Here is a 22,431-nt window from a genome sequence, read left to right on the forward strand (position 1 = left end):
AGGGTGGTTACCAGGGACAGGAAGTTGGGAGGGATGGAGAGAGACTGATCAGAGCCTAAAATGTTACAGTTAGGTAGAATGAATGAGTCTAGAGATCTAATTTACAGCGTAATGACTATGGTACTGTATTTTATACTGGAAATTTTCAAAGAGAGATTTCAGGTCCTCTCACCGCACACAAAATAAAGGTAATTATGTGAAGAGATGGATATGTTAATTGCTTGACTGTAGTAATCATCTCACTATGAACATATATCAAAATATCATGTCGTGCACATTAAATATATACAACTTTTAGGAAATAATGGTTTTTGGGGTTTTTGTTTGTTTGCTTGTTTGAAATGGAGTCTCCTCGCTCTGTCTCCCAGGCGGGAGTGCAGTGACATGATCTCGGCTCACTGCAATCTCCACCTCCTGGGTTCAAGCGATTCTCCCATCTCAGCCTCCCGAGCAGCTGGGATTACAGGCACATGCCATCACACCCAGTGAATTTTTTGTATTTTTAGTAGAGATGGGGTGTCATCATGTTGGCCAGGTTGGTCTTGAACTCCTGACCTCAGGTGATCTGTCCACCTCAGCCTCCCAAAGTGCTGTAATTACAGGCGCAAGCCACCATGCCCAGCCGGAAATAATATTTTTAATACAAATTAAAGCATATTGCAAATTGAATACAAATAGTACATTGAGCAGCTGCACTAGAAGATAATAAGTAAGAAAGTCTATTATGGTAGAGCTAATGAGTGGCAAGTCCCCAGTACAAAGAGAACAAGAAACATAAAGGTATAGGGGGGTGTATATAATGAGAGAAAATGTATTTCTGAGACTTGTGTGAAACGCCACGGGTTCTCACTAGCCCACTCCTAGTGAGACACCCTTCCCCCCAAAAAAGGGGACAAAGCAAATTGTTCTGATTTATAGGGTGAATAAATCACAGGTTAGTTAAGTGTGTGAAGTCAAACAGACTAGAATTCAAACCTGGGCCTTACTACCAGGCACATTACTTAATTACTTGATTCAGCATCCTCATCTGACAATACTGACCGATTTATAGGATTATTGTAAGATTAAACACGGTATTGCTTGAAAACCCAAAGCAGAATGCCTAACTCATAAAATGTTCGGTAAGTGGTAGCTGTTATTAGTAAGGATCACAGACGTATTTCTTTGCGAATTAGACTTAGAGCAAAAGCTTTAGAATCTATCTGCATTAGTAAGGCCTCCTGCTACAGCTAAGGATTACTGATTATCAAACTAAAATGGTCTTAAGGAACCAAGTGGAGCCCATCCTTTTTCTAATCCAAGGTTGCTTCTGTTTACTTCTCAAGCACCTTCTGGAAGCAGCAAAGCCCCCATAGGAGCAACTCTCACTTACTGAATCCATTTGAAGGCTTTGTAGGTCTTACAACAAACCCTATTCAGCCTTGTATTAGGCATGTTACAGAACCAACGAATTCAGAAATCAAGTCAGGTCTTCCAGTTCAGCCTGCGAGGAAGACAGGTGATCCGAATCCTAAGAATCCAAAAGATGGGCCGGGCGCAGTAGCTCACGCCTGTAATCCCAGCGGTTTGGGAGGCCGAGGCAGGCGGATCACCTGAGGTCGGGAGTTCGAGACCAGCCTGACCAACATGGAGAAACCCTGTCTCTACTAAAAATACAAAATTAGCCGGGCGTGGTGGCGCATGCCTGTAGTCCCAGCTGCTCGGGAGGCTGAGACAGGAGAATCGCTTGATCCCGACAGGCGGAAGTTGCGGTGAGCCGAGATCGCGCCACTGCACTCCAGCCTGGGCAGCAAGAGCGAAACTCCGTCTCAAAAAAAAAAAAAAAAAATGCAAAAGATACTACCAAGGCCTGCGGAGCGAGGTACCTAACACTTCATGAGCGAGTTAAGATGGGTTTCACAATTTTTCAAGCTCGGAGGTCTTGAACACCTGCTACCCAATAGCAGCACAGCTACAGGAACTAAAATCTGATTTCAAATAACAGCCCCGCCCACTACCACGAAGTGAAGTCATCCGCAACCACACACCGACCACTGTAAGCTTTTGTAAGATTGGCTCGCTTTAGGGAACAGGTCTTGAGAGAACATCTCTTTTAAGGTCAGAACAAAGGTCTTTCAAAGGTACCAGGTCGTGTGCCGAAGGCGCCCACCCAAACATGACCTAGAGCAAAAAGAAAGTGATGGAGAACTTGGAGTAGGCATAGGGGCGGCCCCTCCAAGCAGGGTGGTCTGGGACTCTTAAGGGTCAGCGAGAAGAGTACACACACTCCAGCTCCCACTTTATTCGGTCCGATACTGACGGCTGTGACGCCTGACAAGGAATTAACTTTCGCCACACTGAGAAACACCCGCGCGGCCCAGCCAGGCCTGACTTCCGGGTGGTGCGTGTGCTGCGTGCCGCGTCACGGCGTCACGTGGCAGCGCGGGCTTGTGGCGCGAGCTTCTGAAATCAGGCGGCAGAGGTGGAACTGCTGTGGCTCTGCTGCGCCTCGGGTCTCTTTTGCGGCGGTGGGTCGCCACCGGGAGAAGCCTGAGCGGACAGATTTGTGACCGGCGCGGTTTTTGTCAGTCTACTCCGGCCAAAAGAGAGCTGCACCTCTGGAGCGGGTTAGTGGTGGGGGGGGGGGGTGGAGACGGGCGCGTTTTCCGCAGTCCCAGTCCAGCGTGGCGGGGGAGCGCCTCACGCCCCGGGTCGCAGCCCCGGCCTCTTGCCCTTTTGTCTCTGCCAACCCCCACTCATGCCTGAGGGAAAGGTCCTTGTCCCAAAGGCAAGTTTTCGCCAAATTCGAGCCCCGCCCCTTCCCTGGGTCTCCATTTCCCGCCTCCAGCCCGGCCTTTGGACTCCGCCTTGCACTCAAAGGCTTACCTCCCTCCCAGCTGTCCCAGATATCGCCATCTGAAATTTCTTTAATTGGAAACACCATCACTTTAACGGACTATTGCTGTTTGAGGGAAGTGTTTTACAGCGGCTGGGCACCCTGCATCCAACTCAAGCCCCCGGTAGTCGCTGTATTCCGGAGACATGCTGACGGGAATTATCAGGGGGCGTTGTTCTCTAACAGGAGCCCTCTGTCCCCGCTGGCTACGCGTCACTGCTTAGCGTGATTGAAACTAAATCGTATGAAAACCCTCTTCTCTAGTCGCACTAGCCACGTTTCGAGTGCTTCATGTGGCTAGTGGCACCTGTTTGGACAGCACAACTGTAAAATGTTCCCAACCTCACAGTAAGCTGTTATCGTTCCAGAAGCTGGGACTGAATTAGAATTCAGACAAATTTTCCAGCGCTTCTGATTTTTACCTCGGTCACATATTAAGGAATGCATCCCTGTGTAAGTGCATTTTGGTCTTCTGTTTTGCAGACTTAATTTACCAGGCGTTGGAGGAATATTGTAGGTAAAAATGTCTATTGGATCCAAAGAGAGGCCAACATTTTTTGAAATTTTTAAGACACGCTGCAACAAAGCAGGTATTGAAAATTTTTATATAACTTTATAAATTACGCCGAGAAATTGTTTTCTAAAAAATGCTTGCTAAAAACCCAACATGTCACAGTTTTGCTTAGAACCATAAACTGTTCCTTATGTATGCATAAATCCAGTTAACAACATAATCATCGTTTGCAGGTCAACGAGATGATAAATATAGAGCCTCTAGTGGATAAAGAGGAAACTGGCCCCTTGACTAGCAGTAGGGAGAATTACTAATAAATCAGAAGCATTAATGTTACTTTATGGCAGAAGTTGTCTAAGTTTTTGGTTTCAGTACTCCTTATACTCTTAAGAATGATCTAGGACCCCGGGAGTCCTTTTGTTTATGTAGCTTACCATATTAGAAATTTAAAACTAAGAATTTAGGGCCGGGCATGGTGGCTCACGCCTGTAATCCCAGCACTTCGGGAGGCCGAGGTGGGCGGATCACTTGAGGCCAGGAGTTCAAGACCAGCCTGGCCAACATGGTGAAATCCTGTCTCTACTAAAAATACAAAAAATTTGCTGGGCGTGGTGGCCCGTGCCTGTAATCCCAGCTACTCAGGAGGCAGAGGCAGAGGCAGAGGCAGGAGAATCGCTTGAACCCCTGAGGCGGAGTTTGCAGTGAGCCAAGATCTGGCCACTGCACTCCAGCCTGGCCACATAGCGTGACTCTGTTTTAAAAAAAAAAAACAAAAAAAACTAAGAACTGAAAGTTATTAATTTACTTGAAAATAATGAAAGCTAACCCATTGCATATTATCACAATATTCTTAGGAAAAATAACTTTTTGAAAACGAGTGGAATAATTTTTACGTTTTTGCAGTTCTCTTTAATGTCTGGCTAAATAGAGATAGCTGGATTCACTTATCTGAGTCAAATCTGTTATTTTGGTAGAAGTATATGAAAAAAATTAACCTCACACAGCTAGATAGTTGAAAAAAGGAATATTTTAATAGTCTTCAGTTACTTGGTATTTTTCCTTGTACTTTGCATAGATTTTTCAAAGATCTAATAGATATTCCATAGGTCTTTCCATGGTGCAACATTGTGCAGTGATTATTTGGAAGATAGTGGCATTCTGAATGATACAAAGTTTCCAAATATTAATACATTGCATTAAACAGTATTTTAAAAATGACATCCATTAACATCACCATGGATCTCAGAACAGTCTTTTAAGATTGGGTAGAAATGAGCCACTGGAAATTCTAATTTTCATTTGAAACTCTGATTTCCTTGCAGCAACAAGCTCACTTCATTGATTTGTGAGAAAATGTCTACCAAATTATTTAAGTTGAAATAACTTATTTTGTCAGCCGTTCTTTCAAGTAAAAATGACTTTTCATTGAAAAAATTGCTTGTTCAGATCACAGCTCAATACATGAGTGCTTTTCTAGACGCTATTGTACTTTAACATGCAGAAATGCTTTATGTATGCTTCCTATTTTGTCAGATTATTAAAAGAAGTGCTAAAGCATTGAGCTTTAAAATTAATTTTTACTGCTTCATTAGGACATTCTTATGTTAAACTGGCATCATTATTATTTTTTTTAATAAGGACACACAATAGTAAGGAATATAATGACTACTAGTGTTAGTTTGGTGCCACTGCCGTAACTCATGCAAATATGCCAGCAGTTTTATCCAGCATCATCTTTGCACTGTTGATACAAATGTCAACATCATGAAAAGGGGAAATGATTCCATAGTGTTATTATGAAAGTAGTTTGGAACTGTAATGGTAGAGGGTGGATAGCTCATAATACAAATTTGTCATTTCCCTTTAAGAGAGAATTCCCATGTTATGTGAGAGTCCACATGTGCCTCATACCCGTAGATTTGCCACATCTTGTGTACTCTTCAGAATTATTTGAATTTTATCTGTGGAATGTATTCTTTTTTTTTTTTTCTTTTTTGAGACGGAGTGTTGCTCTGTTGCCCATGCTGGAGTGCAGTGACGTGATCTCGGCTCACTACAAGCTCCGCCTCCCGGGTTCAAGCCATTCTCCTGCCTCAGCCTCCCTAATGGCTGGGACTACAGGCGCCTGCCACCACGCTCGGCTAATTTTTTGTATTTTTAGTAAAGACGGAGTTTCAATGTGTTAGCAAGGTTGGTCTCGATCTTCTGACCTTGTGATCCACCCACGTTGGCCTCCCAAAGTGTTGGAATTACAGGTGTGAGCCACCGCACCTGGCCAGATTTTATCTGTGGCATGTATTCTTAATGTGAATAGTTTTTTATTCCGAACCGTGAATAATAAGAAAATAAATAAAATTTAATTAAATGAAAATAAAAACTAATATATACAGCTTTTAATAATATAGTTAAATGCCATCTTGTCACTTTTGTGAACTCTTGTTACACCTTTCTATAGATTCGCAAGAGAATGGATTAATGATCTTGTTTAATTAATATGCCTTAACGAAAGTAATCCATAGTCAAGATCTTAAGCATTTTTTTCCTTATTACGATCTTTAACTGTTCTGGGTCATAAATTTGTCTGTCACTGGTTAAAACTAAGGTGGGATTTTTTTTTTTTTTAAATAGATTTAGGACCAATAAGTCTTAATTGGTTTGAAGAACTTTCTTCAGAAGCTGCACCCTATAATTCTGAACCTGCAGAAGACTCTGAACATAAAAACAACAATTATGAACCAAACCTATTTAAAACTCCACAAAGGAAACCCTCTTATAATCAGCTGGCTTCAACTCCAATAATATTCAAAGATCAAGGGCTGACTCTGCCACTATACCAATCTCCTGTAAAAGAATTAGATACATTCAGATTAGACTTAGGTAAGTAATGCGATATGGTAGACTGGGGAGAACTATAGGAATTCAGGCAAACCTGTGTTAAAATCTTAGCTCATTGATTAATTGTATCATGCTGGGCAAATCAATCTCTCTGGCCTCACTTTCCTCACTCGAAAAATGGAGACGATGACAATAATGTCTCATAGCTTTGGATTAAATTAAATAATGTAGGTACTTAGTAAATGTTCTTTTTCATCCCTCCTTTGGTAAGTTTGCCAACTGAGATTTGCTGAATTACGTCTTTCTTTTGTCAAAAACACCTAGGACTTGTTTTGCTGTTAAACTATATTTCTTCAGGCTATCGGAGAGGACAGAGATTATTTTACCAATATACTGTAAGTATCATGATTTGGGAGGAGTTTCCCTGGCATAGGTGCTGCATGTTTCTAAGCAATTATGTGATAAGATTATACATTCAGTCATTCAAATAATTATTACCTACTTGACATAAGTAATGAGCTTTCACTTTTCTTCAGAGTATTAATCTGTAGTAAGGGGAACAAAGAGTACGCAGATAAAGTTTAGTGTAAGATTGAATGTAGTATGTGCCAAGAGAAAAATATAAAAAAATATAATGATAGTTGAGAAGAAAAAGCAAATAGTATTGGGCAGAGTTAGGCAATTATTCCTTTGAGCTGAACCTTGAAGGATAGGTGAGATTAAGAAATTTGAAGATGTGGTAGAGTGATAAAGTTCTAGGCAGAGGGAACAACATGAGGAAGAATATGTAGTTTGTTCAGGAAATAGCAAGTAATTCAGGTTGACTTTGGTTATTTTGTGTCTGAAAGGGACCAATAGACAAGGCAAAAAGGCAGACTAAAGACAGGCATTGAATGCCAAGCTAAAGAAATTGAATTTATTTGGTTGGTTATTGAGCAGAGAAATCACATGCAAATTTGATCATGCTACTTATTGTGTCAAACCTTTGATCACCTCCCTTTGTCCTTATAGCAAAATCTAAACTTGATATGACTTTCAGGTTCCTTTGTGATCAGGCCCCTGATTTACACTCTTGGCTCAGCTTGCCATATTCATCCCCTCACCTATCTTCATTTACCATTCATTCCTACTGAATTTCTTTTCATTTTCAAAACCACCATGTTCTCTGACTCTTTATACATATTGTTACCTCTACCCACAACTTACCTTCTTCTTCCCTATTTTTTTGTCTAGCTAATTTGCGTGCTCATCTTTCCGATTTTGGCTTATTTCTGCTTCTGAGAAATACTTCCTGTCTGCTCTCATTGAGCTTCTAGTGAAGGAGACATACATAAGCAATGCTTTGAAAAAAATTCATGGCAATAGGGAGTGCATATACAAAGAGAATATAGGTAATGGGCAAATATTTTCATGTATGTTATTGGATACCAAGTATACATAGGATTCAGTAAACATTTGCAGAGTATTAGTATTATTTGCTTTAGAAAGCCTAATGATCAAACAGCAGTCTTTGGAGATAACATTTTTCAAAATGTCATGCCTGTGCCATTAGAATCTTCTAGAGTGCTCGTTGAAAGGGCAGATTCCAGGCCCCACTCTGAATCTCTTGATTTATGATTTCTGGAAATGATGCCTATGAGTCTACATTTTAAACTACCTGAATGATCCCTATAGAAAAGAAAGGCTGGAGGTAGGCAGATCAGTTAGGGGATGTGTAATGGTCTAGGTGATAGAGACAAGTGTCTGAATTACAGTAATAACAGTGAACGTAGATGTGGGAGATAAAACTATAGGACTTGGCCGGGCGCGGTGGCTCGCGCCTGTAATCCCAGCATTTGGGAGGCCGAGGCGGGCGGATCACGAGGTCAGGAGATCAAGACCATCCTGGCTAACAGGATGAAACCCCGTCTCTACTAAAAATACAAAAAATTAGCCAGGTGTGGTGGTGGGTGCCTGTAGTCCCAGCTACTCAGGAGGCCGAGGTGGGAGAATGACGTGAACCCAGGAGGCGGAGCTTGCAGTGAGCCGAGATGACGCCACTGCACTCCAGCCTCGGCGACAGAGCGAGACTGTCTCAAAAAAAAAAACAAAAACTATAGGACTCTACAGTAGTCTAGATATGGAGGATTCAAAAAAAGGAACAAATGACAGGGCAAAGCATAGTTAGAACACAGTAGTAACCAGTCATAGAAATGGATAAGGGAGTCATCCATTCAGCAAATACTTACTTGTGCCTGGCAACCTGCTCGGCATTAAGGATACAATGTGAATAAGATGTCCTTTGACCTCTAAGTACTCAGTCTTGTAAGCATGTCTTGTAAACACATCTAAGTACTCAGTCTTGTAAGCACATCTTGGTTGCCTCCTTAAAAATAAATATACTAGTGTGATATAAGAGCATGTACTAAGTGCATGAAAAGTGAACAGCCGTCTCTCTAGTTGGTCAGAAAAAGGTCCATGAAGCAGTTTTTGCTGAATCTTGAAAGATATACCTAAGGTCAAATGGCTAAGTTTTTAATCATAACCTGCTAGAATTGATCTATAACCAAGGAAGGATAGTAAGGAATTAATAAGGCCACTCTCAACTCACTGCAAAGGAGTTAACTTTTTGAAGGTTATAATACATAAATCTGCTGACTGGAATACATAAATCTGCTGACTAGTCTCTTGAGACCTTTTGCTTTTAAGTTTACTTGAGATTCAGTATTGAAAAGTAAGAGTAATAGGCTTAAACTGTGCTTTTCAACCGGCTTTGTTCAGTTCTGACATGTAATATATATATATTTTTAAATTATTCCTGAAGTTCTATGAGGAATTGTGCTGTTTCTGCCTCTCAGCAGCCCTTCGTTTTGCATTAAATCATATGCATTTCTCTTACCATTCTTCAGCTTATTAATGAGATCTTCAGGTTATTTGTGAAATGTTTATTTGGTAATTAACTTTTTTTCACCTAGTTCATTTTTTTAACTTTTTTTTTTAAATAGCAGGGTTTCTTTTCATTGTTGAACTAAAATGGATGTGTTATTATTAACTGAACTCCTTAGTTGACATTAGAGTTCACCCTTTGTATGGTTCTACGGATTTTGACAAGTGTATAATGTCATATATCTACCATTATGGCATTATACAGAATAGTTTTGCTGCCCTAAAAATCTCTTGAGTTCCACTTGCTCACCCGTCCTTCCACCCGAGCCCCTGGCAGCCACTGATCTTTTTACTGTCTGTGTAGTTTTGCCTTTTCCAGAATGTCATGTAGTTGGAATCATACAGAATATACCATTTTCAGACTGGCTTCTTTCACTTAGCAATATGCCGAGACTGGCTCCATTGTAGAGACCCTAACTCAGCGGCGCTAGAGGAATTAAAGACACACACACAGAAATATAGCAGTGTGGAGTGGGAAATCAGGGGTCTCAGCAGCCTTCAGAGCTGAGAGCCTGAACACAGATTTACCTACACATTTATTGACAGCAAGCTAGTGATAAGCATTGTTTCTATAGATTATAGATTAACTAAAAGTATTCCTTAGGGAAATAAAGGGATGGGCCGAAGTAAAGGGATGGGTCTGGCTAGTTATCTGCAGCAGGAGCTTGTCCTTAAGGCACAGATCTTTCATGCTATTGTTTATGGTTTAAGAATGCCTTTAGCGGTTTTCTGCCCTGGGTGGGCCAGGTGTTCCTTGCCCTCATTCCAGTAAATGCACAACCTTCCAGCGTTGGTGTCATGGCCATCAGGAACATGTCACAGTGCTGCAGAGATTTTGTTTATGGCCAGATTTGGGGCCAGTTTATGGCCAGATTTGGGGGTCTGTTCCCAACAGCAATATGTGTTTAAGTTCTTCCATGTCTTTTAATGATTTCATGCTGAATAATACTCCATCGTATTGATGTACCACAGCTTGTTTATCCATTCATCTATTGAAGGACATCTTGGCTGCTTCCAAATTTTGGCAATTATGAATAATGCTGGTATAAATATTCACAAACAGGTTTTTGTGTGAACATATTTTCACCTTATTTTGGTTCACACCAAAGAGCACGATTGTGGGATCATATAGTAAGAGTATGTTTAGTTTTATGAGAAACTACAAGCTGTCTTCCAAAGTAGCTGTTCCATTTTGTATTCCCACCAGCAGTGAATGAGAGTTCTTGTTGCTCACATCCTCACCAGCATTTGGTGTGTCAGTGTTTTGAATTCTAGCCATTCTAATAAGTGTGTAGTGGCATCTCATTGTTTGTTTTATTTTTTAAAGTCAATTTCCTTTCAAGAATTAGCTACTTTTTAGTATCTTTAATTAAAAATCTCATTAGAGAAGGACGTGGGATATTTTGTTGAAGTGGGGTTTTTAAATTACACATACATTTGCTTTATTAATGATTATGTCTAGTCCATGTTAACTTGAAAAATGAGAATATAATGAGACATTTATGCTGCTGCAAATAGTTTTATATTTGGTCTTCACGTTATTTTAGTAACATTGATAGAGCTTATTTTTCTCAAAAGCTAAGTTAGAGGTTATAGGACCAACCAAAGCAACTATTTTCTAAGAGTAATAATAAGTGCCTCAAGTGCCAAATTTGTAGTTACCTTCAACTATTGGAAGCGTATAAGTACTTAATGCCCTGGAGAGTCAAATATAATGTACTTTAATACAGAAAATAGAAGTATTGAAAAACTGTAAATTGGATTTCACCTATAGCTTTAGAAACTCTGAACATTATTTTCTTAGAAAATAGATGTGTTCAATAAGAATAGAAATTATGTATTACTGTCTGCAACTCACTTTGTCTAATTATATCCAATTTATTCTTCCAGTCAATATTTCAGGAGTAACTAACATATCAGACATTTTTTAGTTGCTAGGGATACAGTGATAAATGACAAAATCTCTGCCTCAGATTGCTCACAGCCTAATAGCGGGGAAAAGAACAGTGTATGATAAACTCTTCAGGGAACACGCAGGAGGGACAAACACTTAATCCTACCTTAGGGATCACTAAAGCTTTCTGGAGGAGGTAGTTTCTAAATGGAAGCCTGAAAGAGTTGTTCCAGGTCAAGAGAAACAAAGAAGGGGAAACAGCTTGTACAAAGTCCTAGAGATTAAAGAAAACATTCTTTCAGGATATGCACATGGTTGCGTATGGATAAAAAGACCGTAAAAGAATGGCATCATAAAAATTAAGAAGTAAATTGTCACATAAATATATGTATTTCTTATGTACCTACAAAAATTAAAAATGAAGAAAATAAGTAAATTGTGAAAGGCCTTGATACTATGGAGTTTGACTTGATCTTGAAAAGTAGGATCTTAAAAGGTTTTTAGCAGAAATGATATGGTCAGATCTGATACATTGGTAGGCTTTCAGTAAATGTCTTTTCCCTTATTCCTTTTTTCTCTTTCTTTCTTTTTTTGTTTAAAGAGATGAGATGTTGCTTTTTTCCCAGGCTGGATTACAGTGGCATGCACCATAGCTCAAGCTCCTGGGTTCAGTGTTGAACTCCTGCTTCAAGCATTCCTCCCACCTCAGTCTCTGAAAGCCCTGGGAAGATGATGATGATGATCATGATGATGATGATGATGATGATGATGATGATGATTTTGAGACAGAGTCTTCCTCTGTCATCCAGGCTGGAGTGCAGTGGCGCTATCTCGGCTCACTGCAAGCTCCACCTCCCGGGTTCATGCCTTTCTCCTGCCTCAGCCTCCCAAGTAGCTGGGACTACAGGTGCCCACCACCCCGCCTGGCTAATTTTTTTGTATTTTCAGTGGAGACGGGGTTTCACCATGTTAGCCTGGATGGTCTCGATCTCCTGACCTCATGATCCACCTGTCTCAGCCTCCCAAAGTGCTGGGATTACAGGCGTGAGCCACTGTGCCCGGCCAGCCCTGGGATTATAAACCACTGTGCTTGGGACATTCTTTTTGGGGGTTAATCAGCAAACGGAAAAACCTCTTCTGACAACTCCCTGTACGTTCTTCTTCCCAGTATAGATAAGACTTTTTGTTTTTAAACACTTCCAAAGAATGAAGATTTATAATACAGAGTATATACATTCTCACTGAATTATTGTACTGTTTCAGGAAGGAATGTTCCCAGTAGTAGACATAAAAGTCTTCGCATAGTGAAAGCTGAAATGCATCAAGCAGATGATGTGACCTGTCCACTTCTAAATTCCTGTCTTAGTGAAAGGTATGATGCAGCGATTATATTAAAATATTTAAATGTAACATTTCCCTACATAAATTTGTTTTATGAAGATGAATCTGATTTTTATGCTAATATTTTGGCTAAGAGCCTGGTGGAAGATCTTATATTTTAAAATAATCTTTTAGGTTGAGTCTTTTAATAGAATAATTTTTACGTTAGAAACATGCAAGTTGTTGTTCTTGTGATGTTGAGTTGGCTGGTTTTCTGTATATTCCGTGATTTTTTTAAGTAACAAAAATAACAGTTGTGAAAAGCAGTAAGTCCATCCTTGAATTATCAATTTAAAATAAATTGTGTACTTTTCATCTTTGGAGAGAATATGATTTACTTTACAATTTTTTTTTTTTTTTTTTTTGGAGACAGAGTCTGTCTCTGTCACCCAGGGTGGAGTGCAGTGGTGCTATCTCTGCTCACTGCAAGCTCTGCCTCCCGGGTTCACGTCATTCTCCTGCCTCAGCCTCCCAAGTAGCTGGGACCACAGGTGCCTGCCACCACGCCTGGCTAATTTTTTGTGTTTTTAGTAGAGATGGGGTTTCACCATGTTAGCCAGGATGGTCTCGATCTCCTGACCTCGTGATCCACCCACCTTGGCCTCTGAAAGTGCTGGGATTACAGGCGTGAGCCACTGTGCCCGGCCTACTTTACCAAAGTTTTGAGTTTAAAATATGCAATTTCCAGCAGCTGAAATTTGTGAGAGTATATATGTTGGCATTTTAAACATCACTTGGTGATTACTTAATGCTTCATGAGAGATTTACTTTTTAAAAAGTAATATAAAATATCTAAAAGTACTATTCCAACAATTTATATGAATGAGAATCTTCTTTTAAAAATAAGATAAACTAGTTTTTGCCAGTTTTTTTAAAATAACCTAAGGAATTTGCTTTGTTTTATTTTAGTCCTGTTGTTCTACAGTGTACGCATGTAACACCACAAAGAGATAAGTCAGGTATGATTAAAAACAATGCTTTTTATTCTTAGAATACTAGAAATGTTAATAAAATTAAAACTTAACAATTTTCCCCTTTTTTACCCCCAGTGGTATGTGGGAGTTTGTTTCATACACCAAAGTTTGTGAAGGTAAATATTCTACCTGGTTTATTTTTATGACTTAGTAATTGAGAATTTGACAATAGCGTTACACCTTTCCCCTGAGATTTACAATTCTGTACCTAGCATTCTTCCTCATACAGGCATTCAGTAAACGATAAGTGAAATAAAAAGTGAATGAAAAAATAATATCCTTAATGATCAGGGCATTTCTGTAAAAAAATAAACTCTTTTATTTCCTCCCAGGGTCGTCAGACTCCAAAACATATTTCTGAGAGTCTGGGAGCTGAGGTGGATCCTGATATGTCTTGGTCAAGTTCTTTAGCTACACCACCCACCCTTAGTTCTACTGTGCTCATAGGTAATAATAGCAAATGTTTACAAGAAAGAGCAGAGGAGGTTGATAATTGTCATCTCTAATACTTCTGTTAAAAAGAAAATATGAAAAGAAAATATTAGATAATGTCTTTGATAATTGTGTTAGTAGTTGACAATAATTTTATTCTATTAACTGTAGATTTGGATAAATACAAATACATTAAGTGGTAGTCTGTCCACCGGGGTCAAGCATTATGTTTTAGTACGATATGATTAATGTAGAATAGCTTACAAATATTCCTTTATTGGCCCATACAAGCATTTAAGAGGCAGTATTTGGTGTGACTGATTTTTTTTTTTTTTTTTTACAGATGATTGTGGTAATTAGGGCATTAAAGCAGCATTAAATAAGCTTTTGTTTTCTCTACTTAAATGTGTTCTAAGGTCTGTATTGCCAGTAGTACTGAGTTGAGGTCTTAAATTCCACAAGTGTAAATTACACAACTATGTGATAAACTGCAATATTTAATTTATCCATTCATTAAACTGTAAACTATTTGCAGTCTCACCGTAGTTTCTGTTACTAAGATCTAGAAATATTTCCTATTGTAGGCTGGTTGCAGTGGCTCACGCCTGTGATACCAACACTTTGGGAGGCTGAGAAGGGCAGATCACATGAGGCCAGGAGTTTGAGACCAGCCTGTACAACGTGGTGAAACCCTGTCTCTATTAAAAATACAAAAATTAGCCAGGCGTGGTAGAACACACCCGTAATCCCAGCTACTTGGGGACTGAGGCAAGAGAATTGCTTGAACCCGGGAGGCAGAGGTTGCGGTGAGCTGAGATTGTGCCACTGCACTCCAGCCTGGGTGACAGGGAGGCTGAGACAGGAGGATCACAAGGTCAGGAGATCGAGACCGTCCTGGCTAACATGGTGAAACCCCATCTCTACTAAAAATAGAAAAAATTAGCTGGGCGTGGTGGCAGACACCTGTAGTCCCAGCTACCCAGGAGGCTGAGGCAGGAGGATGGTGTGAACCCGGGAGGCGAATCTTGTAGTGATCTGAGATCACACCATTGCACTCCAGCCTGTGCGACAGTGCAAGACTCCATCTGAAAAAAAAAAACAAAAAACTTCCTATTATAAAACTACTTATTGTGCGACAGAGCGAGACTCCGTCTCAAAAAAAAAAAAATACTTCCTGTTATAAAACTACTTAAAAATCTCGGAGTAGCTGAGATTTGGCTAATCATGACTTAGTATTTGAAAAGTTGTGACTTTTTTTTTTTTTAAATTGAGACAAGGTTCTTCTCTGTTGCCCAGGCTGGAGTGCAGTGGCATAGTCGCAGTTCACTGCAGCCTCAACCTCCCAGGCTCAGTTAATCTTTCTACCTCTTAGCCTTCCAAGTATCTGGGACTACAGGTACCATGCCACCGGTGTACTACCAGTCCTGGCTAATTTTTTTTGTATTTTTTGTAAAGGTGGGCCCTGCCATGTTGCCCACACTTGTCTCAAATTCCTGAGCTCAAGCAGCCACCACACCCACCTGTGACCTTTCTTTTTTATTTTTATGAGATAATAAACATACAAGTTTAAATAAATATCTGTAAATAAATATGATTATAGTACAAACAAGTATTTGGAAGTTCATCTAAACAAACGCATCACAGTTTATCGGCAAAGGATGAAAGATTCAATAATAATGGGAAAAAAAGTAAGTATTCATTAACATTCTTTTTCTCTTTTTTTTTTGTTTTGAGGCAGAGTCTCGCTCTGTTGCTCAAGCTGGAGTTCAGTGGTGCCATCTCGGCTCACTGCAACCTCTGCCTTCCGGGTTCAAGCAATTTTCCTGCCTCAGACTCCTGAGTAGCTGGGATTACAGGCACCCACCACCACACCCAACTAATTTTTGTATTTTTAGTGGAGAGGAAGTTTCACCAGGTTGGCCAGTGTGGTCTCGAACTCCTGACCTCAAGTGATCTGCCCGTCTCAGCCACATTTTTTTTTCTAAGAAGATACTGGGCCAGATCATTGTTTCTCAATTTGCAGATTATGACCTATTAATAGTTGTGAAACTATTTTGTGAGTCATATCTGCTCTTTTTAAATGTAATGAAAATTCTGAGTACATCACGTAGTTAGGGTTTAGAAAATAAAAAATACAGTATACCTAGTTAAATTTAGACTTCAGATTAACAGCGAATAATTTTGAGACATACTTAACACTAAAAAATTATTCGTTGTTTATCTGAAATTCAAATTTAATGAGGTGTCTTGTATTTTATCCAGAAGTCCTACACACAGTAAAGTTTGTTTTGTAAAACGTTTTTACATAACCGTTGTGTGCCCATGTGTGTGTGCAGTCATAAAGTGTGTGTGTGTGTGTGTGTGTGTGTGTGTGTGTGTGTAACTAGGTTGTACTCAAAGCCCGAGCTTAATTTATTCCCAAACCAGTATTATATTTTGTTTATTCTAGCAAAATAACATTCTATTTTGATTCATCTTTAGCTGGGAGTAAACCCTATTCTGTTACTTAGATGAAATAATATGGATAAAATCATTTTGAAAAGATGTGTTTAACATACAGTATGCCTTTAGGCTGTAATATTATCTAAATGAATGCTAAAGTCTCCAAGCTTTAGCTTTTAAGTCATAACCTCACAACATCATCTGATTTTCCAATTCATTGTGGACAGTATTACCATAAAGTAATGATCACTAAGCCATATCTGACCACCTTGTGAGTAGTACGAAGGAAGGAAGTATAGTTTATTCACTGTGTTGATTGACCTTTCTAGTTACTATACTTGAGTACTTGAATCAATTCATTTTGTTTCAAATGTGTCACGTAATCAAATAGTAGATGTGCTTTTTGATGTCTGACAAAAAATGAGTTTTTGCATTCTAGTGATAATATACAATACACATAAATTTTTGTCTTGCAGTCAGAAATGAGGAATCATCTGAAACTCTATTTCCTCATGATACTACTGCTGTAAGTAAATATGACAAATTGATTAGACTGTTGAAACTGCTAACAATTTTGGAATGCCTTGTTAAATTATTTATCTTAACATTTTTAATTTCCTAATCTGTAATTTATCTAAGCCTTTGAGAAAGTCTCTAAACCTGATGCTATATGTGATTTTACCTTTCTGTGAAACTCTGCTGTCTTTCTGTTTAAGTTGCATATATACAATATATACAGTAGTCCCGTCTTATTCATGGGGTATACATTCCAATATCCCCCAGTGAATGCCTGAAACCTTAGATAGTACCGAACCCTATACGTATATTAAAAATATGTGTAGTATTTATGTATATATACTTGTAATCTTTTTTTCTATAAGCACGTACCCTGTGATAAAGTTTAATTCATCAATTAGGCGCAGTAAGAGATTAACAAGAACTAATAATAAAATAGAACAATTATAACAAAATACCGTAATAAAAGTTATGTGAATGTTTTGTCTCTTTGTCTCAAAATACCTTATTGTTCTGTACTCGTGTGGCAGCAGCTTCGTCAGCACATGAATATAAAAATAAAAATTTTTATATTTTTCAGTCCAAACCTATTCTTGAATCTGTGTAACATTCCCTTACTTGCAGTAAATGGCTTGGTTATCATTTGTTTCAGGAGATCCCTTGCCGAAGTTTTCGTATAGGCTCTATGCTTTCTGGCATAATGTGTAGCTGTCAATCAAAACAATCTGTTCATGTTTTCTGCCCACAAATGTAATACCTTTTTTATTTCTATGGTGCACTGTGTGGCCATAACTTTTGCAGTTTGAGCTGTGACAGGAAAACAAGCTCATATGTCTTCCTCCTTCACAATCTCACAGATAGATTTGTTCTTACCATAGATTTTGCAGTACATTTTTTTTTTTCCTTAAGTCGAGAACTTTCACTGTTTCAATTAAAGGAAGCACTTTATGGCTTCTTTCTGGCATATTTGAATTGCCAGCATCGTTACACTTGTGCTTTGGGGCCATTGTTAAGTAAAATAAGGGTGACTTGAACACAAGCACTGTGGTACCACAGTAGCCGATCTGATAACCAAGACTACTAAGTGACTAACAGGTGGGTCCCATATACAGCCTGGATACTATCACTGGACAAAGGGATGATTCATGTCCCAAGTGGGATGGAGCAAGATGGTGCAAGTTTTTTTTTCTCCATTTCCATTTTCCTTTCCTAAGATTTCCACATCGTAATGGTGCAAGATTTCATCACACTACTCAGGATGGCACATAATTTAAAACTTATTAATTGCTTACTTCTGGAATTTTTCATTAAAAATTTTTGGACCTAGGTTGATTGCAGGTAACTGAAATCACCAAAAGTGAAACCATGGATAAGGGGGGACTACTACTATATTTGCATTGAGAGTTTTTATATTAGTGATTTTTAAACTATACTTTTTGCAGAATGTGAAAAGCTATTTTTCTAACCATGATAAAAGTCTGAAGAAAAATGATAGATGTATCCCTTCTGTGACAGACAGTGAAAACACAAATCAAAGAGAAGCTACAAGTCATAGTAAGTCCTCTGTTTAGTTGAACTACAGTTTTTTGTTGTTGTTTTGGGTTTTTTTTTGAGATGGAGCCTTGCGCTATCACCCATAATCTCAATTTATTGCAACCTCTGCCTCCCGTGCTTAGGTGATTCTCCTGCCTCAGCTTCCCAAGTAGCTAGGATTACAAGCATGCACTACCACGCCCGACTACTTTTTGTATTTTTAGTAGAGATGACCTTTCACCATGTTGGCCAAGCTGGTCTCAAATGGGCATAAGCCACCGTCCCAGCTTGAACTACTGTTTTTAATTGGCACCATTGAAGGATTGCTCCTCTTTTCTTAAAGAGAAAATACATTACTTTTCCTTTCTTGACTACTGAAGTAGTGTTTTATCTCAAAGTATTGAGAGTAGAAACTAACTTGATGTGCCTGTGATCCCAGCTACTCAGGAGGCTGAGGTGGGAGGATCGCTTAAGCCCAGGGGGTCAAGGATGCAGTGAGCTGTGTTTGTGCCACTGCACTCCCACCTGGGCGACAGAGTAAGACCCTGTCTCAATGGAAAAAAAGAGAAACTAATTTGATTTCCATGATGATATTTAAATACCGTATAAGATAGTACTGTTCAATATGTGGTTGTGACACAAAAACAAAGCCTATTGAAAATTTTCAGAGACAGTAAGATATATAATTAACAAAATCTGAGCTTTTTTTTCTAATTAGTAAGTAAATGTGGTTTAGATATACCATAGTTTACCTAATCAGGTCATGGATTATTGCACTTTTCTTAGTATGTGTGTATGTTTGTATAACTGTAGGATTTGATATCTGTTTTTGCCTGTGGTATCATGTATGTATGTATATGCATATGTAAAATCAGATTTACCCTTATACAGCCACAAAATTGATTTGGAACATCTGTTTTGATAGGTCTTAGAATATTTAATTGTATATATGGTAAGATTAGGTGAGTTTTAATTGTGTAGAACTGCTAAAGAAAGATTTTTAGGGATTGTTGTATGAATAAAAGGCTTTAGGTTCATTGGAATCAGGGGAATCAGGCTTTACTAGGAGAACAGGAGAAGGGGTGACTAGCCAAAAAATAAAATGCCAAGTACTCGCAATAACCCTTTAAATACTGACATGTAATATTTAGTATATTCTACATATACTTTTTCTATGAGAAAGGTTATGAGAATAATGTAAATTATATGGCTTATAAAATGTTATTAATGTGCTTCTGTTTTATACTTTAACAGGATTTGGAAGAACATTAGGGAATTCATTTAAAGTAAATAGCTGCAAAGACCACATTGGAAAGTCAATGCCAAATGTCCTAGAAGATGAAGTATGTGAAACAGTTGTAGATACCTCTGAAGAAGATAGTTTTTCATTATGTTTTTCTAAATGTAGAACAGGAAATCTACAAAAAGTAAGAACTAGCAAGACTAGGAAAAAAATTTTCCATGAAGCAAACGCTGATGAATGTGAAAAATCTAAAAACCAAGTGAAAGAAAAATACTCGTTTGTATCTGAAATGGAATCAAGTGATACTGATCCATTAGATTCAAATGTAGCAAATCAGAAGCCCTTTGAGAGTGGAAGTGACAAAATCTCCAAGGAAGTTGTACCATCTTTGGCCTGCGAATGGTCTCAACTAACCCTTTCAGGTCTAAATGGAACCCAGATGGAGAAAATACCCCTACTGCATATTTCTTCTTGTGACCAAAATAATTCAGAAAAAGACCTGTTAAGCACAGAGAATGAAAGAAAGAAAGATTTTCTTACTTCAGAGAATTCTTTGCCACATATTTCTAGCCTACCAAAATCAGAGAAGCCATTAAATGAGGAAACAGTGGTAAATAAGAGAGATGAAGAGCAGCATCTTGAATCTCAGAGAGACTACATTCTTGCAGTAAAGCAGGCAGTATCTGAAACTTCTCCAATAGCTTCGTCATTTCAGGGTATCAAAAAGTCTATATTCAGAATAAGAGAATCACCTAAAGAGACTTTCAGTGCAAGTTTTTCAGGTCATGTGACTGATCCAAACTTTAAAAAAGAAACGGAAGCCTCTGAAAGTGGACTGGAAATACATACTGTTTGCTCACGGAAGGATGACTCCTTATGTCCAAATTCAATTGATAATGGAAGCTGGCCAGCTGCCACCACACAGACTTCTGTAGCTTCGAAGAATGCAGGTTTAATATCTACTTTGAAAAAGAAAACTAAGTTTATTTATGCTATACATGATGAAACATCTTATCAAGGAAAAAAAATACCGAAAGACCAAAAATCAGAACTAATGAACTGTTCAGCCCAATTTGAAGCAAATGCTTTTGAAGCACCACTTACATTTGCAAATGCTGATTCAGGTACCTTTCTCTCTCTTTTTTTTTTTTTTTTTTTTTTTTGAGTAAATAATACATATAGTTTTATAGATGATGGTTCCTTATGTGTTTTTTTGTGCTTTTTAAAATCTTCGTATCTTATATTTAATCTTAGGCATCGTCTGTATGCATTATTGTTTAGGTCTTTAATTACCAGTGTTTAAATCAGGTCACTCAAACATGGTAGATAAGTTTGCATAGTATGTATATATCCGTCACTCTTGAGACAGCTTTATTTTAAGTTCTAGGGTACATGTGCAGGACATGCAGGTTTGTTACATAGGTAAACGTGTGCCATGTTGGTTTGCTGCACCTGTCAACCCTTCACCTAAGTATTAAGCCCAACATGTATTAACTATTTTTCCTGATGCTCTCCCTCTCCCAACACACCCCACCTCCAGACAGACCGTAGTGTGTGTTGTTCCCCTCCCTGTGTCCGTGTGTTCTCATTGTTCAGCTCCCACTTATGAGTGAGAACATGTGATGTTTGGTTTTCTGTTCCTGCATTAGTTTGCTTAGGATAATGGCTTCCAACTCCATCCATGTCCCTACAAAGGACATGATCTTGTTCCTCTTATGGCTGCATGGTATTCCATGGTGTATAGTTTCACATTTTCTTTATCTAGTCTGTCACTGATGGGCTTTTGGGTTGATTCCATGTCTGTGCTATTGTGAATAGTGCTGCAGCGAACATGCATGTGAATGTGTCTTTATAATAGAATGATTTTTATTCCTTTGGGTATATACCCAGTAATGAGATTGCTGAGTTAGATGGTATTTCTGGTTCTGAGTCTTTGAGGAATTGCCACACTGTCTTCCACAATGGTTGAACTAATTTACATTCCAGCCAACAACTTGAGACAGTTTTTGATTCATAAACATTCAGAGCTTGGCTAGCTAATTCCTGCTTTAATTTAAAAAGTGTTTATTATACACAAATTGGACAACTCTATAAATATGTGTTGGTATTTACTATGTATTTTTCTCTAAAGCATGTTAAAAAAATTAGGCTAGATATAGTGGCTAATGCCTGTAATTTTAGCACTTTGGGAGGCTAAGGCAGGAGGATCACTTGTGGTCAGGAGTTTAAGAACACCCTGGGCAACTTAGCAAGACCCCATCTCTACAAAATATTTAAAATACCCAGGCATGGTGGCATGCTTCTGATGTTGTAGCTACTCAAGATGCTCAGACGGGAGCATCACTTGAGCCCAAGTGACTGAGGCTGCAGTGAACCAAAATTGTACCAGTGCACTCCAGCCTGGGCCACAAATGAGACCTTGTCCCTAAAAAAAAAAAAAAAAAAAAAAAAAAAAAAGGTAATACTAGCTAAATTTAATGTAGGCCAGTTCTAAAATAATGATTTGTTGCTGTTGTTGTTACATAATTTTCTTAAATATTTTGAAGATTGCGTACTGTTAATGCTCTATTTCGGCATCTCTGCGGTGTAACTCTGTCCTCTTTGTTGTTACAACTGTTCACTTAGCAACTAAACTGTATGTTTACAAAGTGATTTTATCTACCTATGAGAAGATTTTAATGAATAGCTCAGTGAATAGTAGAGTTGGTGAGACCAGAGTACAGAACTGTTTGAAGTTTGGGTTAAATTTTTAGAGGAAAATGTTTGATACTATGCATATCATAGTTAAAGCCAATGAAAAAGTTAATATAGGCCAGACACGGTGGCTCATGCCTATAATCCCAGCACTTTGGGAGGCCAAGGCAGGCA

General features: G+C 38.6%; 1 protein-coding gene across 3 annotated transcripts in view; it reads left to right on the plus strand.

Annotated features, from left to right (window-relative positions):
* Nucleotides 1–2,394: 2,394 nt before the first annotated feature.
* The window catches only part of BRCA2 (BRCA2 DNA repair associated), an 86,963-nt gene continuing 66,926 nt past the window's right edge, over nucleotides 2,395–22,431 (plus strand). For all 3 annotated transcript variants that reach the window (XM_007960072.3, XM_073013249.1, XM_007960073.3), the window contains exons 1-10: nucleotides 2,395–2,606; nucleotides 3,359–3,465; nucleotides 6,018–6,266; nucleotides 12,307–12,415; nucleotides 13,333–13,382; nucleotides 13,473–13,513; nucleotides 13,730–13,844; nucleotides 16,748–16,797; nucleotides 18,230–18,341; nucleotides 19,575–20,687. In XM_007960072.3, the coding sequence (XP_007958263.3) occupies nucleotides 3,399–3,465; nucleotides 6,018–6,266; nucleotides 12,307–12,415; nucleotides 13,333–13,382; nucleotides 13,473–13,513; nucleotides 13,730–13,844; nucleotides 16,748–16,797; nucleotides 18,230–18,341; nucleotides 19,575–20,687 (1,906 nt within the window). In that variant the 5' untranslated portion in view covers nucleotides 2,395–2,606; nucleotides 3,359–3,398. The remainder of the gene's footprint in view (nucleotides 2,607–3,358; nucleotides 3,466–6,017; nucleotides 6,267–12,306; nucleotides 12,416–13,332; nucleotides 13,383–13,472; nucleotides 13,514–13,729; nucleotides 13,845–16,747; nucleotides 16,798–18,229; nucleotides 18,342–19,574; nucleotides 20,688–22,431) is intronic.

The sequence above is a fragment of the Chlorocebus sabaeus genome, chromosome 3 (genome assembly GCF_047675955.1).
Source record: "Chlorocebus sabaeus isolate Y175 chromosome 3, mChlSab1.0.hap1, whole genome shotgun sequence".
Classification (NCBI taxonomy): Eukaryota; Metazoa; Chordata; class Mammalia; order Primates; family Cercopithecidae; genus Chlorocebus; species Chlorocebus sabaeus.